Genomic DNA, 11603 nt, shown 5'->3' with positions numbered 1-11603 from the left:
TATTGAAGCCCCGAAATGCGAAATTGTCCCCCAAAAAATTAAATAAGTCTATTCTTCAAGCTTGTTTGTAGCGGAAGCTCCTCTTCCTGGTCCGTCAAATTTGGGCGAACCAGGATCTGTCCTGGTTCGCCCAAGAGGAGCTTTTAGGAGCTTCTAAAAGCTTCCGCTGCAAAACAAGCTTGAAGAATAGACTTGTTTAAGTTTTTTCAGGACAATTTCGCATTTTGGGGCTTCAATACAAGAGGGACATTACATACGAGCAGCATGGAGGTATCTGGATGTTTTTTGGTGTGTCTTTTTGTTATGAAGACAGTTGGTATTTGCATTTGCAACCGTCATATGGACATGCACTGCTACGCCGAGACCCCCTGTAACTCAGAGAAGCCACGGAGGACTCTGAAACTTCTCCCAGCCCTTAGTCCACATGAGGGTGAGTAGATAATGAGTGAAATTTCAATTTTGGGTGAACTATCCCTTTAAAATACAGAGAAATTGTACAGAAACGTGGAATTCACTACCTAGCTGTGTCACAATAACAGTAAGAGGATAGGAATGAGGCCTACATGGCAAGATACGAGAAGGGAGAGAGCAATGAAGGGATGTCAGAAAGGGGTAGTTTCCTCAAAAGGGTGCTCACATAAGGGTTCATTGTTGTCCACTTCTTGGTCTTTGGTCCACTTCTTCCTCGATGTCCAAGAAGCACCTGTTAACAAGCAAACATAGTTTCAGTTTTAAATAGACTTATGTATTGCAGGCAGCATTTGTCAAGGCATTTTCCCATATCACACCCTAATAGACTTATAATCCAAACTTGTTGGATCTCCTTTGATCATTTGGAAAAAACTAACCACATATTGGGATCTAAACGGTTACTTGCATGAAAAACATCAAGATTGCTGATCACTGAATTAGAAACCTATACTATAATATGAATTACAAGATCAAATCTGATCTTTATACAATACCTTTAGTGACTGTCCAGCGACAGGATACTCAAGGTTGAAGATGCAATAGCTGCTGAAGAAAGCAGGGTGGGCCCATCACATGTCCCTCGATGGATATCAGCCATCCAGAGGGCTTCATCATGTCACCTGAAATGAACCGATAAAACATCATGTATTATGAGCACTTTGAGATCTGTTTCAAATATAAAGTGCTCCACAAATGTTCATTGTGGCCATGTAAATTCCTAGAATCAAAACAAAATACTGAGTTAGAAATGTCAATAAAAGCTCCAAGAAACATTACCTTGAATGATCAAGCAGGCGGTGGTGGGGAGTTCTGCAGTATTGACGTCCACAGCAGTGGCACAGGGCTGTAACATAGTAACACACGATAGCAGAGATTTAATGTAGAATAAATATTGTTCATTGGTCAGAGGTCAATCATACAAGGTAATAAATTGCGTTAATCACTCATTTTGCATTTTAAATATTTGAATAAAAAATCTTACACTTCATCTTCAAGCATCAAATTCTCCTTTGGCTCTTTGAAGTAGGACATTAGGAGCAGCAGGATGCAGGCAGACTTGTCAGGGTCTGGATCACAGCAGGCCAGAACATCGCGGATCTGGGTGACATCGATGTCCGTCAGTAGGGCTGTGGTGGTAGAAAATTGACATGACCAAGTATAGAGGGGAAAATAAAAAATGTAAAATTAATTTCACACATATCAGAAAATTATTATGAAGTTGTTTTTAAATGTTATAGCTGTTCTTTAAGGTATATGTGATCAATACGGCCGAGGGGTCCCACTTTCATTAAAAAAAGCCCAAACCCAACTATATCTGACCAAATGTTGAGTCATCATCCTTTATAATCTTATCATATGAACACTTTGGTTCAGTAAAAGCATAATGTACAGTACATTATTTACGTATTCAAATTAAAATAGTAAGAGGCTGCATTTGTCTGGTCCAGGCTGTAACGTTAGTAAATAGCAAAGCTAACGTGAAAAGACTATCACTATTAGCAAATGCAGTGAGAGAACGTTCGACAATTTCGGGCACTTGCTAAAAAAATATAAACTGTGTCATGCGATAAACGTTCATTTGAAAGTCAATATTATTATCATATTTAAAATGACATGGGTGTAATGCATGCAGCTCACCTTCTCCATTCAGTCCAGAAGAGAAAGGGAAAATGGCATCTTCAGGTTCAGTTGGTTCAGTGCCGTTATGTCATGTGACCAGGGAATATTTGAAAATACAATATTTCACTGTAATAATACGGTTGAATGCTGTAAAATCCTTGCATTTTTTACTGTGTTGCTGTGATATTACAGACATTGTTGTGATATAACAGGAGGTTTTTGATTGCAGTATTTAACTGTAAAATAACAGTTAAATGCTGTAAAATCAAAGGATACTGTATTTTTTACAGGTATTCATTGGGATATTACAGGGGAACTTAATTACAACAAGTTGCTGTAAAATAATACTGTTAATTATTGTGAAATCCTGGTAATTTCTAACAGTGTAGATTTCTGATCAGAGTGACTGCTGACTTGACCGATAAAGACAACAGAATCAACTAAGCCTGGCTGTTATTATGGTCTGGAGCAGGCTAGCTGCAGAGAATAATTCGCCATAGTAACTTGACCAGGATAAAGGTATCCAGCTTTCCAACAACCGACTTGAGGCTAAATTAGGCCAGGATAACCAACATATCCCGGCTTAATCCTTTATCTAGGTTTCGGACAACACTGGACGTTCCACTCAACGTAAACAAACACATGAAGTGTCCACTGTATTCTCAAAGCATTTTGTACAAAACCACAAATAAAATACATATGAAACCAAACCATAATTACCGTTTGCGCCTCTTGAACGCAGTGTATTTATCTCTGAGTGTTCAGTGGCATGACTTCCTGCCACCATTCTCTGTGGTCCCGCATTTTACTTCTGACCCACAATCCCACAGTTCACCCTCACAACAGACCAGGGGTCATGTGACCACACACTTTCAAAATAAAATGTCCTCACATGAAGGTTTTTTAAATATCACAACAACTTTTTAATCAACTTATTTATAAACGTAAGCTCTTTTTAACTCTCTTATTATCATGAATTTATATGTCAATTTATTAATCTTTTTTAAACACTTCATAAACTTCATGAAATACTGTCTCCAACAGTTACACAATTTAAACATTTTCATTAGTTTTTATTAGTGTCACTGTCAGTACACTTCGTCCAGCTCTGCTGCTAATTATAAAGAGAATGGGATGTTGTGTGGATGCAGGAGACGTTAAAGACGAAGCTGAATATGAATCCAAGTCAAGACAACATTTTATTATTGTTGATGACAAACAGGAACAAATGTACATTCAGCTTTTGTGATGAAGTGATACGTTAATACATTTTAGATCATTTTCATGTTAACAGATAACAAACTTTTTACATATGTAATTAAACAAGAATCACTTTTCAACTTTTCATGTTTGACATTTTTTCATTTGGAGAATAACTCCAGATCTTCTTCTGGAGAAGAAGAATCAAATTTTCAGTAATTGAGTGATAAGAGTGAAAATATTTTAACAAATGAAAAGTAGATAAAAAAGGAAAAGTGTAATAATAAGGCAGCAGGAGGACAGGTGAAATTTATCAGGTTCAATTCATTGACTTTTCCCTTTAAGAAATAAACATTATAAATATGATCATCCTCTTTATCTCTAACTGCTCTGCTCCACTGTCACTGACAACTTCACTGGTAACAGCTTCAATGGGAGGTTAACAATAGTGTTAATGTATGGAAACATCTTCTGAGTGAAAGTGTGTGTGAAGGTGTGTATGTGTGTGTTAGTATCAGGATCAGAGAACAACAGTTTTCCTCTGTTCAAGTCCAGATTCACTCTGATCCTCTGGAACTTCTTCTGCACTGGGAGATAAATGTTTGGACCTGATGGTGAACCTGCTCCATATTCACCTTCATTAAACCCTATTCCCCATGAACCAGACCTCATCTTCTTTTCCTTCCTCTGCACAGACTCTGTCACCACACCCAGTCTCCAGATGGTATTGTCTCCAACCTCGACATCCCAGCTGTGAGTCCCTGAGTTAAAACCCTCAGAGCCCAGGACAGAGGGGTAATCATCAATCCTCTCTGGATTGTCAGGAAGCTGAGACTGATCATCCCCTTCATCTCTCCCACTGGTCAGATCTTCAGACAGGATGAGATATGGATGAGCAGTGTTTGGGTCCAGAACCACAGGACTGTAGGAGACCATGTCCTTCATCTTGTTCCAGATGTTGAAGGTCAGGTTGCCCAGGTGTTTGGCCTGGTCTATCAGAGCTCCTGAGTCCAGCTGTGGATCCTCCAGCAGGGGGCGCTGCTGGACTCTTTCCACTGCAGCCTTGTAGTTGAGCAGGAATGAGACGTCTTCAGCTCTCAGCTCGTCCTCTGTGGTTCTGACTGTGTGTGAAAGAGCTGCTATCTCTCTGCTCAGAGCCTCCATCTTCTCCTTCATCCTCTGACTCTTCTGCTCCTCTTCCTCCCTCAGTGCAGCCATCCTGGCCTCCTCTTCCTCTTCTAGAAACTGGTGAAGCTTCTTAAACTGCTCCTTAATCTGCCTCTCTGTGTGTCGGGCCTGGACCTTAATGTGTTCTGCTGTTTGATCAAACTCCACTTGAACTTCTTCAAAACCCTTTAACTTCTTCTTTAAGGGTTTCAGAGTTTCCTCAAGTTCCTTCTTAAATTTAGAAGCAGCTTCATTGATGGGTCTGAATCTGTGGTTGGTGTGTGTTTGTCTGAATCTCTGCAGATGAGACACACTGGCTGCTGATGGTCCAGACAGAAGAGTTTGAGTTTCTCAGAGTGCAGACTGCAGAGAACCTCTGAAGATCTCTGCTCTCTCTGCTGTAAGAAGCTCTCACACAGGTTCTTCAACACCAGGTTACGAGGTGGATGATCCTTTGAAGATCTTCTCTTACAAACTGGACAGAGTTGATCTTGTTTCTCCTTCCACCAGCTCTTCAGACAGTCTTTACAGAAGCTGTGGCTGCAGGACAGAACAACAGGATCTCTGAAGACCTCCGTACAGACCGGACAGTAGAAATCCTCCTCTAATCTGGAAGCCATTTAGTCTGTGAGTGAAGCTGAAAACACAGCAGACAGGAAGTAGAGTCAGTCATGGCTCCCCTCCCTCCTCTACAGACTTGACTGAAGTTTACTGTGACTCTGAGTCCAGGTTTTAGTCAAACTCACCTTCAGTGTGTGGAGTGTCAGCAGGTTGAAGCAGCAGTGTTGTAGCTGGACTCACTCACAGGAAGTTGTTGGTTTGGTCTGAAGCTGAATCTGATCGTCTCTTCTTCAGTCTGCGGCTCTGGGACTGACGAAGTCCAATAAAGTTATTCCTGGGACTTTGTCCTCACTATCAATAACTAACTTGGTTTATCTCAGGTGAGTCATGTGAGGGGGGCGGAGCTTTGAAAAATGGCTGAATGTTGAACAGGTTAGTCCAGATTAATGTAGAGGAGCAGTTCTAGGTATTTACCTCGTTTTAAAAAGGGTCTTTTCATGTGTTTTTTGATAAATAAATAAATAACTGTTGTGCATACAGTAGGGACGTAAAAATGTAAAAAAAAAAAGAAAGGTTATATACCATACACATTTCCTTGTCATACCATGTCGTGTGTGTGTGTGTGTGGATGTCAAGACATATAAACTCATGTAGATTAATAACAGAAGCTCTTGACAGCTTTGAAACTTGACATAATTGTGGTCAGGAAGCTGCTTTACCTGTTAGAAAAACTTTGGTGTGAATATCTTAATTCTTTGTGTGGAAGGGAGCAACTGTTTAAGTGCAGTACTTGTACCTGTGCAGAGTACTTGTACACAGTGTGGTGCCAGTACTTGATCTCAACACTTCCTCCACCTCTACTGCTAATTATAAAGAGAATGGGATGTTGTGTAGATGCAGGAGACGTTAAAGACGAAGCTGAATATGAATCCAAGTCAAGACAACATTTTATTATGTTGATGAAAAAAAAAACTTTTCACATATGTAATTACACAAGAATCACTTTTCAACTTTTCATGTTTGACATTTTATCATCTGGAGAAGAAGAATCAAATGTTCAGTAATTGAGTGATAAGAGTGAAAATATTTTACACATGAAAAGTATTTAAAAAAAAAAAATGAAAAGTGTAATAATGAGGCAGCAGGAAGACAGGTGAAGTTTAACAGGTTCAATTCACTGACTTTTCCCTTTAAGAAATAAACAACCTTATAAATATGATCATCCTCTTTATCTCTAACTGCTCTGCTCCACTGTCACTGACACCTTCACTGGTAACAACTTCACTGGGAGGTTAACAACAGTCGCAATGAATGGAAACATCTTCTGAGTGAAAGTGTGTGTGAAGGTGTGTATGTGTGTGTTAGTATCAGGATCAGAGAACGACAGTTTTCCTCTGTTGAAGTCCAGATTCACTCTGATCCTCTGGAACTTCTTCTGCTCTGGGAGAACAATGACTGGAGCTGATGGTGAAACTGCTCCGTATTTACCTTTATGAAACCCTATTCTCCATATTCCAGACTCCATCTCAGCTCCCTTCCTCTGCACAGACTCTGGTATCACACCCAGTCCCCACTGTGTATTGTCTCCAACCTCGACATCCCAGCTGTGAGTCCCTGAGTTAAAACCCTCAGAGCCCAGGACAGAGCAGATATATTCAATCCTCTCTGGATTGTCAGGAAGCTGAGACTGATCATCCCCTTCATCTCTCACACTGGTCAGATCTTCAGACAGGATGAGATATGGATTAACAGTGTTTGGGTCCAGAACCACAGGACTGTAGGAGACCATGTCCTTCATCTTGTTCCAGATGTTGAAGGTCAGGTTGCCCAGGTGTTTGGCCTGGTCTATCAGAGCTCCTGAGTCCAGCTGTGGATCCTCCAGCAGGGGGCGCTGCTGGACTCTTTCCACTGCAGCCTTGTAGTTGAGCAGGAATGAGACGTCTTCAGCTCTCAGCTCGTCCTCTGTGGCTCTGACTGTGTGTGAAAGAGCTGCTATCTCTCTGCTCAGAGCCTCCATCTTCTCCTTCATCCTCTGACTCTTCTGCTCCTCTTCCTCCCTCAGTGCAGCCATCCTGGCCTCCTCTTCCTCTTCTAGAAACTGGTGAAGCTTCTTAAACTGCTCCTTAATCTGCCTCTCTGTGTGTCGGGCCTGGACCTTAATGTATTTTGATGTTTGATCAAACTTCACTTTAACTCTTTTAAAACCCTTTAACTTCTTCTTTAAGGGCTCCAGAGTTTCCTCAAGTTCCTTCTTGAGTTGTGAAGCAGCTTCATCGATGGGTTTGATTCTGTGGTTTTTGTGTGTGTCTGAATGGAGACAGATGTGACACACTGGCTGCTGATGGTCCAGACAGAAGAGTTTGAGTTTCTCAGAGTGCAGACTGCAGAGAGCCTCTGAAGATCTCTGATCTCTCTGCTGTAAGAAACTCTCACACAGGTTCTTCAACACCAGGTTACGAGGTGGTTGTTCCTTAGGAGATCTTCTCTTACAAACTGGACACAGTCGATCTTGTTTCTCTCTCCACCAGCTCTTCAGACAGTCTTTACAGAAGCTGTGGCTGCAGGACAGAACAACAGGATCTCTGAAGACCTCCGTACAGACCGGACAGCAGAGATCCTCCTCTAGTCTGGAAGCCCTGTGAGTGGAGCTGAAAACACAAGTAGAAGTAGAGTCAGTCATGGCTCCCCTCCCTCCTCTACTGACTTGACTGAAGTTTACTGTGACTCTGAATCCAGGTTTTAGTCAAACTCACCTTCAGTGTGTGGAGTGTCAGCAGGTTGAAGCAGCAGTGTTGTAGCTGGACTCACTCACAGGAAGTTGTTGGTTTGGTCCGAAGCTGAATCTGATCGCCTCTTCTTCAGTCTGCGTCTCTGGGACTGACGAAGTCCAATAAAGTTATTCCTGGGGCTTTGGTCTCACTGTTAATAACTAACCTGGTTTATCTCAGGTGAGTCATGTGAGGGGGCGGAGATTTGAAAAGTGACTGAATGTTGAACAGGTTAGTCCAGATTAATGTAGAGGAGCAGTACTAGGTATGTGCCTCGTTTTAAAAAGGGTCTTTTCATGTGTTTTTTGATAAATGAATTACTGTTTGCATAGGGATGTAAAAAAAAAAATGTTTATATACCGTACACATTTCCTTGTCGTACCATATCGTGTGTGTGTGGGAGTTAAGACATATAAACTCATGTAGATTAATAACACAGGCTCTGACAGCTTTGAAACTTGACATAATTGTGGTCAGAAAGCTACTTTACCTGTCAGAAAAACCTGGGTGTGAATATCTTAATTCTTTATGTAGAAGGAAGCAACTGTTTAAGTGCAGTACTTGTACCTGTGCAGAGTGCTTGTACACATTGTGGTGTCAGTACTTCATCTCAACACTTCCTCCACCTCTGCTGCTAATTATAAAGAGAATGGGATGTCGTGTAGATGCAGGAGACGTTAAAGACGAAGCTGAATATGAATCCAAGTCAAGACAACATTTTATTATGTTGATGAAAAACAGGAACAAATCTACATTCAGCTTTTGTGATGAACTGACACGTTAATACATTTTAGATCATTTCATATGAACAGATACAAACTTTTTACATTATGTAATTAAACAAGAATCACTTTTCAACGTTTTATGTTTGACATTTTTTCATCTGGAGAAGAACTCCAGATTTTATTCTGGAGAAGAATCAAAGAATCAAATGTGATAAGAGTGAAAATATTTTACACATGAAAAGTAGTAAAAAAAAAAAAAACAAAAGAAGAAGAGAAAAAGTAGTTAAAAAAGGAAAAGTGTAATAATGAGGCAGCAGGAGGACAGGTGAAATTTAACAGGTTCAATTATCTGACTTTTCCCTTTAACGAAATATACATTATAAATATGATAATCTTCTATATCTCTAACTGCTCTGCTCCACTGTCACTGACACCTTCACTGGTAACAGCTTCACTGGGAGGTTTTCACCAGTGTCAATCCATGGAAACATATTCTGAGTGAAAGTGTGTGTGAAGGTGTGTATGTGTGTGTTAGTATCAGGATCAGAGAACGACAGTTTTCCTCTGTTCAAGTCCAGATTCACTCTGATCCTCTGGAACTTCTTCTGCACTGGGAGAACAATGACTGGAGCTGATGGTGAACCTGCTCCGTATTCACCTTCATCAAACCATATTCTCCATAATCCAGACAGTATCTTGGTTCCCTTCCTCTGCACAGACTCTGTTAACACACCCAGTGCCCACTCTGCACTGTCCCCAACCTGGACATCCCTGCTGTGAGTCCCTGAGTTAAAACCCTCAGAGCCCAGGACAGAGGAGTATTCATCAATCCTCTCTGGATTGTCAGGAAGCTGAGACTGTTCGTCTCCTCCTCTCACACTGGTCAGATCTTCAGACAGGATGAGTCCTGGTTCAGCAGTGTTTGGGTCCAGAACCACAGGACTGTAGGAGACCATGTCCTTCATCTTGTTCCAGATGTTGAAGGTCAGGTTGCCCAGGTGTTTGGCCTGGTCTATCAGAGCTCCTGAGTCCAGCTGTGGATCCTCCAGCAGGGGGCGCTGCTGGACTCTTTCCACTGCAGCCTTGTAGTTGAGCAGGAATGAGACGTCTTCAGCTCTCAGCTCGTCCTCTGTGGCTCTGACTGTGTGTGAAAGAGCTGCTATCTCTCTGCTCAGAGCCTCCATCTTCTCCTTCATCCTCTGACTCTTCTGCTCCTCTTCCTCCCTCAGTGCAGCCATCCTGGCCTCCTCTTCCTCTTCTAGAAACTGGTGAAGCTTCTTAAACTGCTCCTTAATCTGCCTCTCTGTGTGTCGGGCCTGGACCTTAATGTGTTCTGCTGTTTGATCAAACTTCACTTGAACTTCTTCAAAACCCTTTAACTTCTTCTTTAAGGGCTCCAGAGTTTCCTCAAGTTCCTTCTTGAGTTTCGAAGCAGCTTCATTGATGGGTCTGATTCTGTGGTTGGTGTGTGTTTCTGAATGGAGACAGACGAGACACACTGGCTGCTGATGGTCCAGACAGAAGAGTTTGAGTTTCTCAGAGTGCAGCCTGCAGAGAGCCTCTGAAGATCTCTGATCTCTCTGCTGTAAGAAGCTCTCACACAGGTTCTTCAACACCAGGTTACAAGGTGGATGATACTTTGAAGATCTTCTCTTACAAACTGGACACAGTCGATCTTGTTTCTCCTTCCACCAGCTCTTCAGACAGTCTTTACAGAAGCTGTGGCTGCAGGACAGAACAACAGGATTTCTGAAGACCTCCGTACAGACCGGACAGCAGAAATCCTCCTCTAATCTGGAAGCCATTTAGTCTGTGAGTGAAGCTGAAAACACAGCAGACAGGAAGTAGAGTCAGTCATGGCTCCCCTCCCTCTTCTACTGACTTGACTGAAGTTTACTGTGACTCTGAGTCCAGGTTTTAGTCAAACTCACCTTCAGTGTGTGGAGTGTCAGCAGGTTGAAGCAGCAGTGTTGTAGCTGGACTCACTCACAGGAAGTTGTTGGTTCGGTCTGAAGCTGAATCTGATCGTCTCTTCTTCAGTCTGTGTCTCTGGGACTGACAGAGTCCAATGCACTGTTTCCTGTTTTTTTCAGGTGAGTCATGTGAGGGGGGCGGAGCTTTGAAAGATGACTGAATGTTGAACAGGTTAGTCCAGATTAATGTAGAGGAGCAGTTCTAGGCATGTGCCTCGTTTTAAAAAGGGTCTTTTCACATGTTTTTTGATAAATAAATAAATAACTGTTGTGCATGGGGATGTAAAATAGAAAAAGAAAGGTACTGTACACATTTCCTTGTCATACCATGTTGTGTGTGTGGGAGTTAAGACATATAAACTCATGTAGATTAATAACACAAACTCTGACAGCTTTGAAACTTGACATAATTGTGGTCAGAAAGCTGCTTTACCTGTCAGAAAAACCTGGGTGTGAATATCTTAACTCTTTGTGTGGAAGGGAGCAACTGTTTAAAGCAGATAACAGCGGCACGGCCGTTTCGGCTAATGCTGTGTTCAAGGCAGGCTTTTGAAACCGTAAGTTACAGCTTCAAGTCACAACTACGACTTGGTAGCGTTCCAGGTAACCCGTAGCTCGTGTTTTTACCGTCCTGTTGTCTGTGAAAGTTCCCTATAACGGCCACTCGTAACTTCCGACCCGTGAACTCGTACCAGATCGAACTGGTATGACTTCACAGGAAGGAAAAACACAAAGTACGAGTTTCCTTGAACGCACCATGAGTTAGCAGCCCCCGCCCTTGTCAGGCATCAATTGGTCCTCGTGCTACGTCACCACATTCACGCGCATCCCTTGGCTGCACACACAGCCCTTCATGCCGTTCTCTCTCCTCATTGGATAACACTTGTATCCCACAAGGAAAATTTTCTCCTCGGGTTACAGCAGAGCAGAGTGACGGAGAGACTCGTGTTTAGGCTGAATACTTCATGTAAGTGATTGCTGACGGAAAATAGGACTATTTAGGACTTATATTAACAAAAACATTCCACTGATATCTGCTTTAAGTGCAGTACTTGTACCTGTGCAGTGTACTTGTACACAGTGTGGTGTCAGTACTTCATCTCAACACTTCGTCCTCC

General features: G+C 42.0%; 2 protein-coding genes across 2 annotated transcripts; both read right to left on the bottom strand.

Annotated features, from left to right (window-relative positions):
• Window positions 1-645: 645 nt before the first annotated feature.
• LOC146963262 (E3 ubiquitin-protein ligase TRIM39-like) lies at window positions 646-7699 on the bottom strand. Its single transcript, XM_085767996.1, has 3 exons — window positions 6259-7699; window positions 1454-1598; window positions 646-703 (listed from the first exon to the last, which is right to left on the bottom strand). Exons 1-3 carry the CDS (start codon window positions 7697-7699, stop codon window positions 646-648), a joined length of 1644 nt encoding a protein of 547 aa, XP_085624122.1.
• A 1217-nt stretch (window positions 7700-8916) lies between these two features.
• LOC146963261 (zinc-binding protein A33-like) lies at window positions 8917-10317 on the bottom strand. Its single transcript, XM_085767409.1, has one exon. It carries the CDS (start codon window positions 10315-10317, stop codon window positions 8917-8919), a length of 1401 nt encoding a protein of 466 aa, XP_085623535.1.
• Between the last annotated feature and the right edge of the window lie 1286 nt (window positions 10318-11603).

The sequence above is a fragment of the Trachurus japonicus genome, chromosome 22 (genome assembly GCF_045865225.1).
Source record: "Trachurus japonicus isolate A0001 chromosome 22, Traja_1.0".
In the NCBI taxonomy this organism is placed as follows: Eukaryota; Metazoa; Chordata; class Actinopteri; order Carangiformes; family Carangidae; genus Trachurus; species Trachurus japonicus.
This window is presented reverse-complemented; position numbering and strand designations above follow the sequence as displayed.